The sequence below is a fragment of the Equus quagga genome, chromosome 10 (genome assembly GCF_021613505.1).
Source record: "Equus quagga isolate Etosha38 chromosome 10, UCLA_HA_Equagga_1.0, whole genome shotgun sequence".
Taxonomy (NCBI): domain Eukaryota; kingdom Metazoa; phylum Chordata; class Mammalia; order Perissodactyla; family Equidae; genus Equus; species Equus quagga.
In genome coordinates, this window is record NC_060276.1 from 2,105,830 (window position 1) to 2,123,914 (window position 18,085).

At 62.3% G+C, this 18,085-nt stretch overlaps 1 protein-coding gene across 2 annotated transcripts; it reads right to left on the reverse strand.

The window, feature by feature from the left end:
* Positions 1-334: 334 nt before the first annotated feature.
* BGN (biglycan) lies at positions 335-15,988 on the reverse strand. 2 transcript variants are annotated; one of them, XM_046673401.1, is made up of 9 exons: positions 15,833-15,971; positions 7,790-7,918; positions 5,416-5,667; positions 4,943-5,055; positions 4,201-4,414; positions 3,561-3,671; positions 3,213-3,306; positions 2,992-3,130; positions 335-1,547 (listed from the first exon to the last, which is right to left on the reverse strand). In XM_046673401.1, exons 3-9 carry the CDS (start codon positions 5,663-5,665, stop codon positions 1,350-1,352), a joined length of 1,119 nt encoding a protein of 372 aa, XP_046529357.1. In that variant the 5' UTR covers positions 5,666-5,667; positions 7,790-7,918; positions 15,833-15,971; the 3' UTR covers positions 335-1,349. The 2 variants fall into 2 exon arrangements, with proteins under 2 accessions (XP_046529357.1, XP_046529356.1); XM_046673400.1 differs by lacking the exon at positions 7,790-7,918 and having other exon boundaries at positions 15,833-15,988.
* Between the last annotated feature and the right edge of the window lie 2,097 nt (positions 15,989-18,085).

An 18,085-nucleotide genomic window follows, 5' to 3' on the forward strand; every position in this document is an offset into this window, starting at 1 on the left:
TGAGGAGTTCTTGGCCCCCCTCTGGAGGGGTGGTCTAGCCTTGTGCTCTGTAGCCGGCAGGTGCTCGGCAAATGCTCCACTCTGGGAGGGCAGACGCTCCCTTGCCTGGGCCTGTTTCAGCCCAGTCTAAGGACAGTTGGAGCAACAGAAGTGCCTAGAAGGGAGGGGAAGCAGCCAGCCAGGAGCCTTCCACCTGGTAGCCTAGGCCTCCTTGTCCAGCCCCGCACCCTCGCCTGGGGCCAGGGAAAGCAGCAGAGAGGAAGGCCAAGGGTCAGAGTGGCTCCCCTTTCTGCTTGGTCCCCAGTGCCACCCTGAGCACAGCGGCACACCGAGCCATATTGCACAGTGTTTCTTTAATTGAAAGACAACAACCGACCTCAGAAGCAGCCCCTCCTCAAGCTGGGTGTGATTGCTCAAAACTCCCGCCACTCTAGGGGCTGGAAGGTGAGACCTAGCCATTTTTGGGGGGAAGGAGACAATGAAAAGTATGCTGGGAACTCCGGTGGAATGGCGGGCCCCTCCCGGGGGCAGACCCCCAGGGTCTGACCAGGCCTGTGCTCCCCGCTTGCCTGTGGAGCGCATGCGGGATGCAGCGCCTTCACTCACCAGCCTCTACCAGGACTGTCTAGGCTTGGGGGTGAGGCCCAGGCAGGGCAGGCCGCTCTCCGTCCCCCACAGCTTGCCTGGGTAGGGGTTGGGCAGAGGCCCAGTGAGACAGAGACCAAACCCAGCCCAAGGATGTGAGAGACAAGAGGGAGAATGAGAGAGACAGACAGAGAGGGAGAGGACTGGTCCAGAGGCCAGTAGATCAAGGAGGCTCGGATAGATGGGCTATAAACTTGCAGAAGTGAGGCGGGCGACATGGGAGGCCAAGGGTAGCAGGCCAGGCCAAGGTGGGTTGGAAGCTGGAAGGACACGAGAAGGAGGAACGTGTGCCGGGCAGGTGGGTGGGCTTGCTGGGGTTTGCTGTCTCCATCCCTGCTGGCCCTCTATTGCCCCCCAGATCCAGGGACCATCTTCCTAGTGGACTGGAACCTTGGACCATTTGGTTTCAGGGTGAATGGGAAGGAAGCTTTGTGGGGGTGCCTCTGAGTGGCTACAATGAGGGAAGGGGCAGCTGTGAAGCCGAGGAGCATGTGATCGGGGCTGGGCCTTGTTCCCCACCTGCACGCTTGGGACCCAGGATGAAGGCATCAGGGGAAAGCTAGTGGGGGCCAGGGACCAAGGGTAGGGCTGGGTTGGGTGCAGGTGGGCACTGGCTTTGCTCCCTTACTCTGCCTCCCCCTTCAGAACATCTGCTATGCTCCTCAGAGACCCCGCCCAGGCCAGCATGGTGGCTGCTGCTGCCTCTACTTTTTGTAATTGCCAAACTGGATGGCCAGGCGGTCGGTGACGCAGCGAAAGGTGGCTGGCTGCACCTCCCAGTAGGGCACAGGGTTGTTGAAGAGGCTGATGCCATTGTAGTAGGCCCGTTTGACCCCGAAACCCACGGGGCAGAAGTCGTTGACGCCCACCTTGGTGATGTTGTTGGTGTGCAGGTAGACCACCTGGGGGTAGAAGAACGTGGCTCAGGCTCAGTGCCAGTGGCCCAGTTGCCCCGACCGCCGTCCTCAAGTCTGTTCCAGCCTGGATGGGCCAAGTGGAGGGCAGAACCCAGAGGGCTCAGGCCCTCCCTCCTGGCTGAGCGCTGCTGGCCACTTCATGGGCATTATTTCATTGCCTCGTATCTGCACAGCCCTTCGAGGGCCTGGATGTGATTCTCCCATTGTCGGGAGGAGCACCCCGAGGCTTGGGTGTGGGTGTCGGGCAGGTGTTGGCCAGGATTAAGACACTGGTTTGTGATGGGGGGCAGGGCTGAGGGACTCAGGTGGGGTGTATGGTGGGTGGGAGGTGAGGAGTGCACGGAGTCATGAGGTGAGATGGCCCTCCCTGTGTGTTCCCTGGGCTCCAGGCCTGCTCCCTGGGGAGCAGCCTCTCACTCCAGAGACCAGGGGGCACGAGAGGAGAAAGAGCCTGCAGGGTGACCTCTTCTTCCTCCCAGTCCTCAGGGGCACTTGCCCTCTAGCTCTCAAACTCCCTGAAGCCCCTCTCCAGGGCAGCGTGGTTGGGGGTGGGGGGGGAGGTGCGCGGGGGCGGGGGGCGGGGCGGTACTGGGGCCAGGGGGCGGGATTGGGGGGGGACACTCAGATGGCAGCAGCGCCCTCTAGAGGCGGAGAGGACGCCGGCCGCTAGAGGGCCTGCTCAGCCGGCATGCGCGGCGCTGCCCCTGCAGCCGGGCCGCCCCGACGCGGGGCTTGGCTGGGCTTGGCTCTGACTGGACAGCCCACGAGAATAGCAGGTCTCCTGGCACGTGTCAATGGGGCTGAGAAAGAGACTGAGGCCCAGGGAAGGCCTGGGCAAGGCCAAGTTCACCCGTGTGACTGGAAGCCAAGCCAGGGACAGGGGCCCCTGAGACAACCCCAGGGAAGGCCCTGCATCCTCTCATCAGCCCATTTCCTGCCATGGGCTATCCCTGTCTTGCCACAAATCTGTGCACCCCCATGCCCAGACTGTTCCCCAAACTCCCAAGCCCTGCCACGCCTTTCTGGTGTCCCACCCACCTGGGAGAACAGCCCCAATATCTACCAGGCCAACTCCTGCTCATCCCTCACAACCTCTCTCCACCCGTGCCCCACCCTCCTCACTGTCCACGGTGGAGTCCTCGCTCGCCTCCTCTTCCTCAGCACAAAGCATTGGCACTGAGGAAGGAGTCCTTGTGACTGCTCCTTTCCAGATGAGGAAGTGGAGGCAGAGAGAGCAGGAGTAACTGGCCAGACCACGCAGCTGGCCACCTGCACGGAGGGGTCCCACTCCACTCTGTACCTGGGCCCTTCCCATGCTGGGCCCGCACAAGGAGGGGGAGGGGGCTGAGGAACTGCCCTGGGGACATGGGCTGCTCCCCTCCCCCAGTCTTAGAGAACCTGGCAGCGAGGGCTGTCCCCCGGCTCTCACCTGGAGGAGCTTGAGGTCGGGAAGGCCAGCAGGCACCCTGGACAGCTTGTTATTGTCTAGGTGCAGCTCCCGCAGGGTGGGCAGAAAACTCAGGCTGCCATTCTCGATCATGCGGATCTGGTTGTGGCCCAGGCCCAGCCTGCGAATGGGTGCATAAGATGTACTTAGAGGCCAGAGAAGAGAAGAATGGTGGGGTGACCCCCCCGGGACTCCCAGCCCACCTGTACAGCTTGGAGTAGCGAAGCAGATCCTCCAGCTCGATAGCCTGGATTTTGTTGTGGTCCAGATGGAGTTCATTCAGGGTCTCTGGGAGGTCTGCCGGGAAAAGAGGGTACTCTGAGCTGAATGCAGGAGGGGAGGCCTGGTGCTGTGTGTAGGAGGGTTGGGAGGCATGGGGGGTATGGGTGTGGGCAGGAACAGAGGTTCTAGCTCTGCCCCAGGTTGGAAGAGGGGGCTGCCGAAGCCCTCCCTGAATAGACTGGGTCACTCCCGATAGCTCCAAGCCCCCAGCTCTACCCATCTGGGCCCCAGAGGCCTGGCAGCGTGCGAAGCAAGGGCTGCCTTCCTACCTTTGGGGATGCCAGTTAGCTTGGCCTCGGAGATTCGCAGGTAGTTGAGCTTCAGGCCATCGAATGCTCCAGGTTGAAAGCCACTGTTCTCCAGGGGATTCCCACCCATCTCTAGGAGAGAGGCCCCCTCAGCCCCAGAGCCGGAGCTGGGTAGCTGCCCGCACACCCCCAGGCCCTGTCGGCTCCCTGGCTTCGGCTGGCCTGATGGGCCCTCTAGTCGCCTACTCCCCGATATCACCCTGAGAGTAGCTCCACTGATTTATTGGGTTAATTGCAAACTCCTAGCTGTTCAAGACCACTAGCCCCCAAGGGCACTGGCCCTGGCATTGGCCTCAGGGGGCAGGGGGAGCAGGAGGAAAGGAAGGGGAGCCAGAGTTCAAGGTGGGGTGCCCCCCAGTCCACCTAGTCCCTCTGGCCAGGCCCTGGCGGTCCCCAGCTGGCAATCTGGCCACACTGGCTCTTTCCCTTTCCTCTCTCTACGGTCCCCTGCCTTCTCTTCACCTTGCCTTGGTGGCTATGGGGAACGCCCCTAGATAAGCCTCCAGAATGTTCCCTGAGGTCCCCTGGGCTTGTCCATGGCTATGCTGCGCTGGCTGGAAGAGGCCCCTCTCCCAGACCCCCTCCTACCGGCCACACTCACCTATGCAATTCATGTTGCGCAGCCCGCTGAACACGCCCTTGGGCACCTTGCGGATGCGGTTGTCATGGATGCGGAGCTCCACCAGGGAGCTGGGCAGGTTGGGAGGGATCTCCACCAGGTGGTTCTTGGAGATGTAGAGCTTCTGCAGCTTCCGCAGGGGGCTGAAGGCCTTCTCGTGGATCTTGGAGATCTTGTTGTTCACCAGGACGAGGGCCTGAGGCAGCACGGCGGGCGCCAGAGGTGAAGGCACCAGCTCCGCATCTCACCCTCCCCTGCCACCTGAGCTAGTGATTCTCAGGACTTCACAGATGTCTGAGCCCCGGATTGGCCTGTGCTCACAGGCAGAGCGCAGAGCAAGGAGCCGGCACCCAGGCCTGCAATGCTTCTACTGCCCAGCGCAGCCCGTCACTTTCCCGAGCCTCAGTTTCCCCACTTGCACCCTGGCTGCAATGAAATCTATTCTTCCTGTGTTGCTAGGAGGAATCAGTAAGATGAAAAGTTTTCAGCTGAAAAGAGAATTGGGCTGAGTGATCCTGTCCTGCGCTTGTGGTTGCTGACACACACGTAACCCATGATCCCAGGCGCTCCCGCCCCACCTGCCTCCAGACTTCTCTCAGCACGCCATGGGTCCCAGGTCCCCTTTCGCCCTCCACATGTATGTGTACACCCCCATCTGGACGCAACTCCCCAGCTGCAGACTGCCCACCTCTGCGCAGCCTCACCGAAGGGCTCGGGGGCTTACATAGAGATGCTGGAGGCCTTTGAAGTCATCCTTTCGGAGCTCAGAGATCTCATTGTTCTGCAGGTCCAGCAGTGTGGTGTCGGGCGAGATCTCCTTGGGCACAGCCTTCAGACCTGGGGGCCGGGGCCACCATCAGCAGTGTGAGCCAGTTCCATGGCCCCAGAGTGGCTTAGAGCAAGATGACACCCACGCACACTGACACACACACACACGGGGCCTCCACCACAGACAGGCGGAAGCTCCGGAGCTGGTAGAGGGGAACTCTTCTTGTTCCCCACTCACGGCACTTGGACAACTGCACACCCTCCCACACTGAAATCAGGGTCCCCAAGCCTGCTTGGGTTCACTCCATCCCCACCCCCACCTTTCTATGCCCATCCCACAGGATAGACATGTGTCCCCTTGGTAGGGGCACTCAAGGTGGGCCTGTGCTTCCACACAACCTCCTCCCCCACCCAGGCTCTGGGACTGACCCAGGTCGGAGCACTGAACGACCCGCAGGTGACAGTGGCAGCCGAAAGGACACATGGCGCTGAAGGTGGGTGTGAGGGAGTCCAGGTCTGGGATGCCCGAGGTCGTGTCAGCACCCGAAGCCTCCTCGTCATTCAGCATGGGCAGCCCATCGTCCAGGGTGAAGTCCCAGAAGCCCTTCTGCTCAAAGGGCAGGGCCTGGCTCAGGGCCAGCAGGGATGCGAGGAGCCACAGGGGCCACATGGTGGGCATGCCTGGGAGGCCAGGGTGAGGAGGGGCCGTCAGAAGGCCTCCCCAGCACCAGCCCCCGCCCTCTGGGCCCTTTCCCAGCCACCCTCCCAACACAAGGTGCTGGAGTTCTGTGTGCATTGGCCTGTGTCCCCCATCCTTCACCAGGGACAGCCAGAACCCAGGGCAGGCGCGGTGGGGCAGGAGGCAGCAGAGGGAGGGTTCAAGGGTGGGCAGGAGGCACTAGGCAGGATGGGGGTATTGCTGGCCAGGTGCACCTTCTTCTGCTCCCTTTGGCTACCAGGGGGGACTTGGCTTCAGTGGGCAATGCAGTGTCTCCCCAGTTAGCCAGTCTGCAGCGCTTCCCCCCACCTGCTGCCACCACACACACACACACACACACACACTTCCCACTGAGTCAGCTGGCAGCCTGCCTGGGGGGGTCAGTGAGGTGAGTGGAGGAGGTAGAGAGGGAAACCCAACTACCCACAGCCTTTGAAGAATTCAGATTTGAAGACACCACTGAGGCCTGGGCCAACCCCCCATGCCCAGGAAACATGGGCACAGTCAGGGTTGACTTAGGGGACTGTGAATCGCTTCCTGTCCTGCCTGAGTTCCCCTGCAGGGCACCCACATTTCTCTAAGAAAGTCCAGAGGCCAAGGCACCAGACTGGGCATGCTGGGCAGAGAACTGGGCCAGCCCCAGGGGCAAGGTGGAAGGGGCATGGCCCCCCACCCTCCCCACTGCTCCCTGGGGCCTCGCTTCCTCCTCTGGCCCCCGAACCTTCCCCTGGCTCTACCCACAGAGCCCCGGGGCTCCCACATCTGCTCCTGCTCGTCCTTCTGCCTACGCCTCGGCCCCCGCGCGAGGCCACCGGAGGGGAGCAGGCTGCCACCAGGGTGGCGGGCAGGGTCAGGCTTGTCTGGGGGCCTCCCAGGTGGGGTAGTGGGGTAGGGGTGGAGGGAAAGCTGCCCTGCCCTGAGTCTGCCCCCAGTGCCCACATCGGCCTGCCTCCTTCCACCTACAGCAGAGGCCACTTCCCACCCCGGGGTGCCTCTGCCGGAAGGCACTGTACAGAAAAAGGCATCCCTGCCTCTCCCACCATCCCCACATGCCAGGATTTCCCAGGAAATCCCAACCTCATTTTCCCTATCTGTTAAACGGGAATAAAGATGCCTGCCCTGCTTGCCTCTCAGGCTCAAGTGTCTGGGGTTGCCCTGGGTGCATCTGTGGGCAGAGAGCCCAGCTGGGTGCCAGGGGCCTCCTGCAGACCCGAACCCGCCCCATGCCAGGAAGGTCCTCTCTCGGGCCCATCTTGGCCGAGGAGAGGCTAGCTCGGGCTTCAGTGGGGCTGGGTGAGCCCCCGAGCCTGACGGCTGGCTGCAAAGGCAGAAGGAGGCCCTGGGGGGCAGAGGGCTCTGCCCACTCTAGGCCAACATTTTCTGAGCGACTTGGCCCTGCCTGCTGCCTTTCTGGGCAGGCCCAGTCGACGTGGGGGCTGCGCTGGCTGCTGGGGGTTGCTGCTCTGGAGTCCTCCCACCACAGGCTGAGGGGCTGGGCACAGCCACGCTGCATCTCAGGTTCCCATTGATCCTCGTCTTGCCACCCCCTCTGGCACTCCTCGGGTACCCCCTGAGCAGGTCACGTGGCCTTCCCTGGCTCCCACCATCCCTGAGGACAGAGCTGCAGCTGCCGGTGGGACGGAATGGAGCAGACTTCCCGGCAGCCAGGGCTTTGGTGTGCTTGGCAGGAGGAGGCTGAGGGCCCAGGACAGTGTTCAATCAGCTCAGCTGAAGAGCTAGCCCCAGAGCAGTTCCAGCAGGCCCCGACAGCCCTCCTGAGTGCATGGGCCCCAGTGACAGGTTCAGAGAAGCTGCCTGCCTGCCCTAGGATCACATAGCAAAGTGAGGGTCGAAGCCCAAGCCTCCGCTGTTTCGCTAAGCATAGAGAGTCAGACTTAGCGCTGGCCTCTGGGTCATCAGAAGTCCCCATGCCGGGGGAGCACCCAGCCTCTCTGGCTCCTTCTAGCCTTGAGACCCCATGATCACACCCCAGGTCCGTCAGCCCCGGGCTGGCCAAGCAAGACCCAGGGGAGCCCCCCAGAAGGCCTTGGAGCAGAGTAGGGAGAACGCCCCCTGCTCACCTACCTGGACTGTGTGTCCCTCCTTCTTCCTTAAGGGTTTGCAACCCCCTGGGCAGAACAGGGCAGGTCTAGGCCTCTGGAGCCTGCTGCTGCTGTGCAGGGCCCTTGCCCAGGTGCCACTGGACACCCAGGGCTGGGAGGAGGGGGAGCAGTGGGAGAGAACAGGAAGGGGAGGATGAAGGCGGGAGAGCAAGATGGAACGGAGAGAGGGAGGAGACTGCTCCCTCCTTCCCGCCCCCGCCAACACCGCTACCTCACAGGGGGAATGAGTCAGGGCTGGAACGCCCAGAGGGAGCCTTGGAAGGCTCTAGGATCCAAAACCCACCTGGACAGGGGGGGGGGGGGGGGTTGGGGTGGGGTGGTCTGACCAGGCCCAGGGGAGGCTGAGGGGACAGGCCTCTTCCAGCCTGCCTGGGGCTGGGGAAGGCTCGGGGTCTCCACAGGAGTCCTCAGGCCCCTCCACCAGAGGAGAAGATGACAGGCACTGGGAAGGCCGCTAGGGTGGGACTGGCTACTGGGGCCCCAAGTGGGCTCATGGGACCTGCCCTGGGGAGATGAGGGCTCTAGAGGAGGTGAGCCAGCTCAGAGCAGCCATGCCTGATGTCGCAGTATCTGAGGGCTGCAAAGAAGCTGGCGGGTGGGGGGTGCGCAGGGAGGAGGCCAGCCCTCCGGCCCTTGGCTCCAGCACAGGCTCACTCTGAAGGGGAGGGAGGCTGAGGGCTTGGAGGCCCTGCACCAGGGCTCCGTTACGGAGGGAGAGGACAAGGTTTGGCTGGTTCTCCCCAGCTCCTGGCTGGGCCCAGGCAGTGGGCAGGCTGGCAGGGTGGGGGCCGGGCGGGCTTCCCGGCACAGCCCTCATTTCCCCTCGGGGAACTGGCATGAGACTCAGCGGCTAGAACTATGCAGACAGGAGGGGGCCAGCAGACACAGAGCCTGTAGAAGGAGGCAAGAGACCCTCAGAGAGCCAGAGGAGCCAGGGTAGGGCCTCCAGGGGACACCCAAGAGGAAGGCTCCCCTGCGGCCGGCAGAGTTAGTATCCTCATTTGATGGGAGAGAAAACTGAGGCCTAGAGAGAGGAACTGACTTTCCCCAGGGCACTCAGCCTGAGATCTGGAGCCCAGCTCAGGCGACTGCAGGCCCTGAGCTTTCGGGCCTCAGAACTGGAGCTCCCGGCACCCACAGCATGGGAGCGACGGGGGCCTGGGCCAGCTGGTTGCCTCGCTGGGCAATGCAGAGAGCCGGGGGGAGGACTCCGAAGCTGGTGAGGGGCGGGGTCAGGGGCTGAATGTCTGGAGATAGGCCCAGCCGCCCTCCCGGGCTGGCCCTGCCTTCTCCCCATTGCCTCACTCTGGGGCCCCACCTGTGCTCACACACATGTACGCAGACACACACACACACACACAGGAGATAGGCGGGGCTGAGGCCCAGGGAGCAGGAGCCCCCCATGCGCAGATATGGTGAGACCCACGGCAAGTCCCTCTGCCCCTACTCCCCATGCTACCCAGGCCTCTGGGCCTCGGTTTCCCTTCATTGGCCTCCCTGGGCGTGGCCCTAAGGACTTCAGGGAGGACCTCAAGCCCCATCAAAGTGTGCTCTGAGCTTGCTGGACCCCACCTCCTCAGAGCAAAGGAAAGAGGTGGTAATGGTGGTGAGGCCTCAGGCCTGGGGCCCACAGATGTGAGCAAGGGAAGAGGCTGGGCTTCCTGGAGCCTGTGCTGCCGACCCAATAGGACCCTCCTTGTCTGGCCCTCTGAAAGCCAGCGCAGTCCTCCGAGTGAGATTGCTCCAGGTCACAGCCAAACAAGATGCATTGGCAGTCTCTGAGAACATGGAGGAGCCATGCCAGGCATTCAGGCCAGGCCAAGGGCGGCAAGAGGAGGACTTGAGGTCTGGCATGCCCTGGGAGCTCGCCTGCAGATGTGTGGCCCACAGCTGCCAAGTCGCAGATGCCGGGCGCTGTCCTGTGGCCTCAGCCCAGGGTTTCTGGCCCCACCAAGCAACCTGACCTGAACTGTGACACGGGTGCCAACTTCCACCCAGCTCTACCAGGTCCCTGGGACTGTGTGGGTGGGGAGGGGTGAGGAAGACAGGCAACACAGATACCCTGCCCCCTTCCCCTCCGTCCACCGAAGCCCTGCAGGCCCAGTTTCCATCAGCAGGCCAGTGGCAGGGCCTGCCCAGAGCTCCACCCCACAGGCGGGCACTGTGCCCAGGCCGACACCCAGCTGCTCCCTGTTGCCTCCCGGCCCCCAGCCCATTGGCCCCCTGATGACTCTAGTCTGTACTGGCGTGTCAACCAGAGAGAGGGAACATGTGCCACCCATGGGTCTGCTGAAGCCCACGTGCGTGCATGGGGGGCAGGGCGACTGTGTGAGGGGCTGGTGGCTGGGGTGAGGAGGGGGTGGACCCTGAGACATACTCCATCTGCGTCTGCACCCCGGCCACCCCAAACCCACGACCATTGCCTCAGCACGCCATTCAGGCTGCAAGGGCCAAGGCAGCTCCCTGCTGTGACCCTGGCGCAGCCGAGGTAACTGGACAGCTGGGTCCTGTGCTCTGGCAGCCTTCAGGGACAGACTTGATTTGGCTGGGGGCATTGTAGGCTGCAAGGAACCAGCAGGGAGCCACCACATCGGCTGCAAAGGGCTGGCACCGGGGAGGTGGAGAGCTGGCTGGTGCTGGCTGGGTCAGACCTCTCTCTCCATAGCATTGAGGAGAGTCATCCACCCCCTCTCCCACCAGGAATCCTCTGGAAAGCAGGAGAGTCCAACTGCTGGCCTTCCGCCATGCCAGGAGTCAGGCAGCAGATGACCTAGGTCAGCGGGGGGTCCTGGGTCTCCTGGTCCTTGCACACCTGAGCCATGTGCCCCTCCTCCTCCACCCACTCACTGAAGAAATCCTGAGCTCCTCCTTGCCACATTCCAGAATCTTCGAGGAAGAGGAAGGATGCTGTCACTTCCCATGGGCGGGGCAGGGGACTCAAGTGATTTCTTAACATAGCCCTCCCCTAAGAAGGAAGTGCCGTTTTCATCACTTGATGAATGGGTAAACTGAGGCTCAGAGTTTACCCAAAACTCTTGCCCAAGACCACACACTGAGGAAATGGTAGAGCTGGGACCCCACTCTCTCTGTCTACCTGCCCATCTGTCTGGCCGCACCCTCTGCCATCGTAGACTTTACTGCAGGCCCCAAAGCAGCAACATCCCACCCTCTCTGGGCTGTGAAGGGGGCCAGACCAGCCCCCGGGGCCCTGGAGAAGACTCTTTGGCAGCTCCCTCACTCTAGCTGGGAAGCTCCCCCAGGCATTTTTAGATCCCAGCAGGCGCCAGACCCCACAGGGAGATACTCTCAGCCTGGTTCCCAGAGACTGGGGCCCCACCTCCCTCCCTCCCTCACGGAGCCAGGCCAGGGCAAGGGGACTTGGCCCTGTTCCCTGGACAGGAGCGCGCCAGGCCCCCGGGAAGGAGGCCCTGTTGCCCCTCCCCTTCCTGGGCCCGGGGTTTCCTGCAGCCCCTTCCCTGCACTGAGTCCCTGCTCTTTGCCAGGGGCTCTGGCTGGGGTGGGACTCGGCTCTCTGCAGCCAGCCCAGAGGCCCCGGGACCTGTTCCCCTTCAGCCCCTCCCAGGGATCCCGTGGTGCCCACCTCCTTGCAGCTGGGTGGCTTCTAAGGCCAGCAGGACCATAATGAAGGCCGAGCTGGGACTGAGACTGCCAGAGGATCAAAGTCGCCCTGGCTTCGTGGACTTCCCCTGTCTCCCGGGTCAGGGCTGCCAGAGCCAGCCTTTCTCTGTTCTCTGCAAGTCCGACTTCTGGTCCCCAAATCCCCAATCCCGCAGCCACTCGGGCCTCTGACTGCTATGTGCCCCCTGGCCATGGGAACCCCCAGAGGCAGCTGGTGGGGGAGAAGCAGGGGTGAGTTCAGAGTCACACGAAGTCTAGGACCCCTCCCAGCCCACTGCCCCTCATCCTACAGCTCAGCCCCGGGCTGGTGTTTCTGCTAAGTTTGGCTTTCAGATGCCGTGGACTGGGAGAGCTAGGTGCAAGGAGGCTGGGTAGAGCCCCCAGTCCCCTAAACCTGAGAGATGTGTCACCACAGGGAGGGGGCAGGCGCGACTCATCTGAATCCCCCGGTGCCTTTGCTGAGCTCAGGAACGTCATTGATGCTGGTCTGCCAATGAGTGAGAGCTGGCGCTGCTCTGCAGGCTGTGCTGGGAGCTGAGCAGCATCTGGACGAGCTGAGGCTGGTGGGCTCTGGACAAGAAGGCGCCCTCCACAGCCGCTCCTGGAGGTGCCCCGGAGCAGAGAGGGAGAGAAGAAGACCCTGGGGGACCCTTAGGCTGTGGGCTGCAGGTGGGGGAAGAACCTTTACCCCAAGACTTCCCATCTGGAAAGTGGAGAAACGAACCACAGCCCCAGGGAGCACTGGGAAGCTGGTTCTGGAAGCCTGGAGAAGGGCTTGGCCGGGGGGCAGGCCAGTTAGCCTTAGTGGGCCTCGGGCCTGGGGTGGGACTGGCAGACACCCTCTGCATCCCCCCATTGCAGCCCACTCTGCCCGTCCCCCACTGACTCCCTCTAAGATGAAATTTACAGAAAGGGTTCTGTGAATGATCAAGGTGTGGGACCCAGTGTCTGAGTGGAAGAGGACAGAAGGGAGGGGAGGGGCACTGACTGCCCCAGGCACCAGACAACAGGAAGGGGCAGAACTGGCAGGACTTGGGTCTGCCTGCCTTCAGAGAGAGCCCATGCTCACCCACCATCCCACAGCTCACGGCAGGGTGCCCCGGGAGCACCACCATCACCTCCCAGTCCCTCAATTTGAGCCAAGTCCTTGGGCAGGTGTGTCCCCTCTCACCAGTAGGGCCGACAGGTGTGAGGGGGGTGGCTCAGGGCAGGGACCAAGCTCTCCCACCCTGGGGTAACCAATAAGGAGGATCGGGAGGGAGTCGTGGTGGGCGTGGGAAGACTTTCTAACTATCAGGGGTGTTGGAGGTGAGCAAGGAAGATGAGGGGCCCCAGTCGTGCCACCTGCAGGACAAATGGTCCAGCGGCCCAGCAGGTGGGGCTTCAGAGGCCCCACGGCTGGGCTGGGGCTATGCCTGAGGCGGTGTGTACAGTGCCTGGCCGGGCTGGGAGTCTGGGGGCCTGGGTCGATGCCCGCTGCTTGTGTGTTCCGAGGGAGGCCCTGGGGGATGGCCACTCTCCCATGCTGTGTCCCCAGGTGGCTGAGGACAAGTGACTGCTGGGACAGGACTGTGTTGCACTGTCTCCACGGGGCTTCTCCAAGGAGTGGAGGGATGGCGGTGGATGGGCCCAGGAAGCAGGGAGCGGGGAGGAATGGGAGCCCTCTTGGAAAAGGTCATATGCGGGCTCATCACAAATCCTTCCTCTGGGGACGTGACGCTGGCACTGGAAGGGACACTGTGGTCTTGTTTGAGTGACTACGGAATGTTGCTAAAGAAAGGAAATTCCTGTCTTACGAACATCCCGTTTCTTCCTATCCTTTCCAATTCACGAGCCTTCAGGGGGCCAGGGTCCCTGGGGGGACTGGGGAGGAATTCAGGCCGATGCTCATAAATCACCCTGGACAATGGTCAGAGGGCCAGCACCTCAAATTTCTGGGTCTCCAAAATGAGCCGGCATAGAATTGCCACCAGACCCGTCGGCGAAGGGGCTGGACCTCTGACTCTCCATCTACACAACGGGGACCCTGGTCCCTGTTCCAGGGCAGGGCCCAAAAGCAGTAGAATGGTTAATGCCCACTGTGACCTGGGTCCTGGGGCACAAAGGTGGACCAGTGGGTGAGTGGGCCAGGGCGGCCGGGACAGCCATTCGGCAGCTGGCTGGCTCACTATGGGAGTCCTCTCTGCTCCCTGGCTCCCAGCCTCTTCCCGCTGCACAGCCTCGTTGCCTTGGAGGCAGCCCTGTACCTTCCTTTTGACGCGTCCACACAGTCCTGCCCTCAAAGACTCCCCCATGCTGGGCCACGGTAGCCAGACATAGGCAAGTTCCCCTCCCAGCTCTGCCTGGGTGGGGAATGGCACAGGCAGCTGCAGGTCGCCAGGAGGCGCTCCTCTGCACATATGCAGTCCTGCACACGCATTCTCGCGCATTTGTGTGAAGCTGCAGCCCTGGATGCAGATCCGGGGAAACCTTCCTTCGTGGCACCAAGGGAGGCTCAAGCATTTCCAGCTTGTCTCAATCCCAATCAGTCCCCACAAGGTAGAGAACTGGCAGCCCAGGGAGGGAGGAGCCCCCTGAGGATGGGACTGGCCACATCTGCAACCTGAGTGGCCCTGAAGAAGACTATTCGAGAACAATCTCCCTGGCCTGAGGGAGGTCTGCCCCACCCGCCCCCACCGCTTGCCCTGCTGTGGAGGACCGTGGGCCTCCTGCTCCACTCAGCAGAACCATTTCAGGCAGCCCTAACTAACCAGTGCCCAGGCCCCAGCCCCACCCATGGAGCCGCAAGGGAGGTGCTCCCATCCCCCAACCTTCCAAGGCACTTGGTGGCACACCCAGAGAGTTCCATTCTCTCTTGCTCCTCTCCTGGGTCTCTGGCAGGCCCCTCAGCATGCTAGCCATTTTGGGAGCTTGCAGGACAGGGGCGAAGGGCCCTGCCACCTCCCACTCTAATCCCCACAGGCTATCATCGTCAATGCTCAAGTGACTTTGAGGGTTCCCTGGGTGGTTTAGGGTCAATAGACAGGATTTGTCAGTCAGGATTTGTCAGCCTGGGTCCTGGCTTCATCTCTACCTTTGACTGGCTGGGCCACTGTAGGCAGGTTCCTACCCCTCTCTGGGCTTCAGTTTCTCCCTCTGTACAGTGGTTGGGGCTGGGTGGGACCAGTAGGGCCTACTCTTCCCCTCTCAGACGGCCCTGAGGGCAACCCTGCAGCTACACTTTCTTCAGACCTGGGACTCTTTCTCCATTCCAGAGACTCCCCATGCCCCAGTTGGGGGGCTGCCTTTGGGGGACAGGGCGTCTAGTCAGGGAGCTCTTGAACCTCAGCCATCCCTAAAGCGTCCATCCTGGGATGATGGTGTCTCAGCTTGGAAGTGAGCCTGTGTCCTCACATTTACTGAGGGTCCCCAGAAGGCCTCTGGAACCCCAAGCCGGGCCTGCTCGGGGTAACATGGCACAGTTGCCTGAGTTTCTCTCTGTCCCCCTCACCCCCCACCATTCTGAGTCCCAATCCAAGGAGGTTCTGGGGACAGACAGGACCGAGCCACCCAGGCAGCTCTACCCAGGGCCCTGGAGGGAGACCAGGGCTCCGTGGACCCACACGTCTCCCAGGAGGAGGTGGAGGCACGGCATTAGCCTGTGGATAAGCAAGGAGTATCTGGGCAGTGTGCCTGGGGCGTGCCTGGGAAACCAAGTCTCTCAGCCCACACCAAGGACCGGCCCCTGGCAGTGGGATTGCTCCCCGGTGCTGAGTTCTGGTGGGCACCGAGAGGTCTTTCTGACGGGGGCCGGGTGCAAACTCCACCCCCACTCCAGCAAGGAGGCGCCCGAGCAGAGCACAGGGTGAGGCCGGTGGGAGTACAGGGTGCGCCTGGGACTTGCAGTGAAGGGAGAGGACCGCTGGCAGAGCTGGGGTGCCAGCCATCCAGCCGTGCCTCTGTGATGCTCTAGGGCGGCAGCCAAAGGGAAGGACCCCAAGGGTGAGGCAGAGAGGGCAGACACAGAGCGGAGCTGAGCGAGGTCAGAGGGGAGAGGGAAGGAGGGCAAAAAAGGTGCTTAGAAGAGGGAGGGGTGAAGAAGCAGAAACGGGACGGGACAAGGACCAAGGGGGCCACAGGGTGGCGACGAAGGGGCGCAGACCAGGAGCCTGCAGCAGTGCCATGGGAATCCACAGGCAGCCTGGGGGCAGGAGAGGGTGGTAGGGGGGCAGTGGGGACAGGGGTAGGGACGTGGAGGGGCAGTGTTGGGGCAGCAGGGTTGGGGGCATCTCAGGGACGGTGAGGGGACAGCAGAGCCAGGGATGAAATAGCCAGGGAAGCTCAAGGCCAGCGTGGGGACAGTGTGGGGCTGGCGTGGGGGCCCTACCTGGGGAGGGGAAGCAGCCGGACACAGCTTGGTTAGTTGGCAGGCTTGGGTGTCAGGCAGTCCGTGCGTCTGTCCGTCGGGTCGTCCTGGCCGTCAGAGAGCAGCTGCTCACTCCTGGGCAGTTTGTGGAGAGAGGGAGACAGAGGCGGTGGGAGGGAGGCTAAAGGCTGGGCGGGCGGGCCGACGACGACGGGAGGGGACGGCAGGGAGGGGGCAGGGAGGGAGGAAAGGAGGGAGGGGGCTGGTGGGGAGGAGAGGGAAGGAGAAAGGGAGGGAGGAAGGGAGGGAGAGAGGCAGGGAGGGGGTAGGCTTCCTGGCCCCCCTGGCAACTTCAAAGGCAGCAATTTTCTTGTAGACAGCTGGGCTAGCTGCACCCCCTCCCCCTCACGCCCCCCAGCATCCCCCACCCCCACCCAGGGCACATAGCAAAGGGACGCACATTCTCGCTCACACAAGAACCCTTGGCGTCTCTGGGCAGGCTCAGCCTCAGAGTCAAACTTTCCACTGCCCAGATGGGGACACTGAGGCCCAGAGAAGGGCGGGAACTGGCTTGCTGGAACTTGGCCGGGCAGAGGGAGGCTAGAGGGTGCAAACGGGAAGGGAGATGAGGGGAGGCGGCCTCTGGTGGCTAGTCCAGTGAGGGGCGCAAATGGAAGGGAGATGAGGGGAGGCGGCCTCTGGCGGCATTCTGTCCCGAGCCCACCCAGAACCTGCGGCAGCCTGGTCCTAAACAGGGAGGTGGTTCTCTGGGATCAGAAAGGCAGCTGTTGTGGATTTCTGGAAGGGCTTGATCTAGGCTCATGGGCACTCTGGCAGCCCCACCCCCCACCCCACTCTAGGCTTTTTTCCCTAAAAAAGAGGAACCAGTCCTGTCTGTGTGATCTCAGCGTGGGACTCAGCAGGGGGCTGGCAGGAGGGCGGCACAGATTCTGGGGGTCCTCCCTAGCTTGCCTGCCCTGAGGCTCTGAGAGGCTGAGAGGGGGAAAGCTGATTCAGAGAGTCATGTAGAGAGTCATTCTTCTTGCTCAATCTGTGCGGGTCCCCTAGGATGTGATAACCGCGCTGTGGGTGGGCACTTCCTCAGGGCCGAGCCCTGTGCTGGCCACTTACAGGGGCTAACTGGGCCAGCCCACCAAGCATCCCAGGAAGAGGCCATCATCAGCCACAACACCTACTCAATCACCAGAAGCTCGGCCACTTCCTGAGGGCCCAGGCAAGCCCAGCTCCACCTGCGTCTGGAGCCCAGGGCCTTAGCACAACACCTCCTCCCTGTCCAGTGGGGTCCCAGCGTGCAGCAGGGCGAGGCCAGGGTCAGCCTCGCTCACGGGCTGACACTGCATTGAAGGTTGAGACAGACAAGGAAGCGAGCTAGGGAGCAGCCCTGGGATCTGCAAAGGAGGACAGGAGACTGAGGCGGAGAAACCAAGGCAGGCAAGGCAAGGCAAGGCGGGACCATCCCACTGAGACCAAAGGAGAAAACGAGAGAGAGGAAAAGTTCAAGGCGGGGTGGGGCACCAGGAAGAGGTGCGTCCAATGGGAGGAGAAGAGGGACGAGGTCTGAGGGTCCTGCCCACCTGGCCAGCTATCATTTAGTCATTCAGTGCCCAGCCCAGGGCCAGCACGCAGGTGGGCTCTAGAAGGCTCTGCCTGTGGCAGTGGCTGGGCCCGGTCCCCCTTCCTGTGCAGCAGCACCATTCATGGTCCCTGGGACTCATGGTGGCCTGACCAAGCTGTGATGCCTGCCTGCGAGACACTTCCAGGCTGGGCCAGGGCAAAGGGAACTGAGGGAAAGCAGGGTCCAGGCTGGGAGCTCCGTCTCTGTCTTGTTTCTGTGGGCAAGGAGGTGGCAGGTGGTTGGGACTAGGAGACTGGAGGGAACACATGCCCTTCCAGGCAAGAGGAGTCGGTTTGTCTGCTCGTTTGTTTGGATTTGTTACTGTTTATTGGAGACGTGTTCGGACATCTCTGGCAATAGAAAGACTAACATGGTGAAGCCCATGCAGCCCGCCAAGCTGCAGCATCCCCAGCCCGTGAGCATCCCCAGTCACGGCTGGGAGAAGGAGAAAGAGGGTCCAAGACACGTATAAAACACTGTGCTCTATGGAAGAAGCCAACTGCAAAAGCCCACATATTGTGTGATTCTGCATGAAACCTCCAGAACAGGCAAATCTATAGGGGCAGAAAGTAGACTAGTGTTTTCTCAGGGCCGGGGGAATGTGGGATGGGGGGTGACAGTTGGAGGGATGAGTTTTC

Excerpts from the sequence above, each read along its gene's own strand:
- BGN (XM_046673400.1), bottom strand. The coding sequence starts at position 5,665 with ATGCCCACCATGTGGCCCCTGTGGCTCCTCGCATCCCTGCTGGCCCTG. Across the intron at positions 3,672-4,200 it reads GCGCAACATGAATTGCATAG|AGATGGGTGGGAATCCCCTG; the intron begins GTGAGTGTGGCC and ends CCTCTCTCCTAG. Across the intron at positions 1,548-2,991 it reads CCGACCTCAAGCTCCTCCAG|GTGGTCTACCTGCACACCAA; the intron begins GTGAGAGCCGGG and ends TTCTACCCCCAG.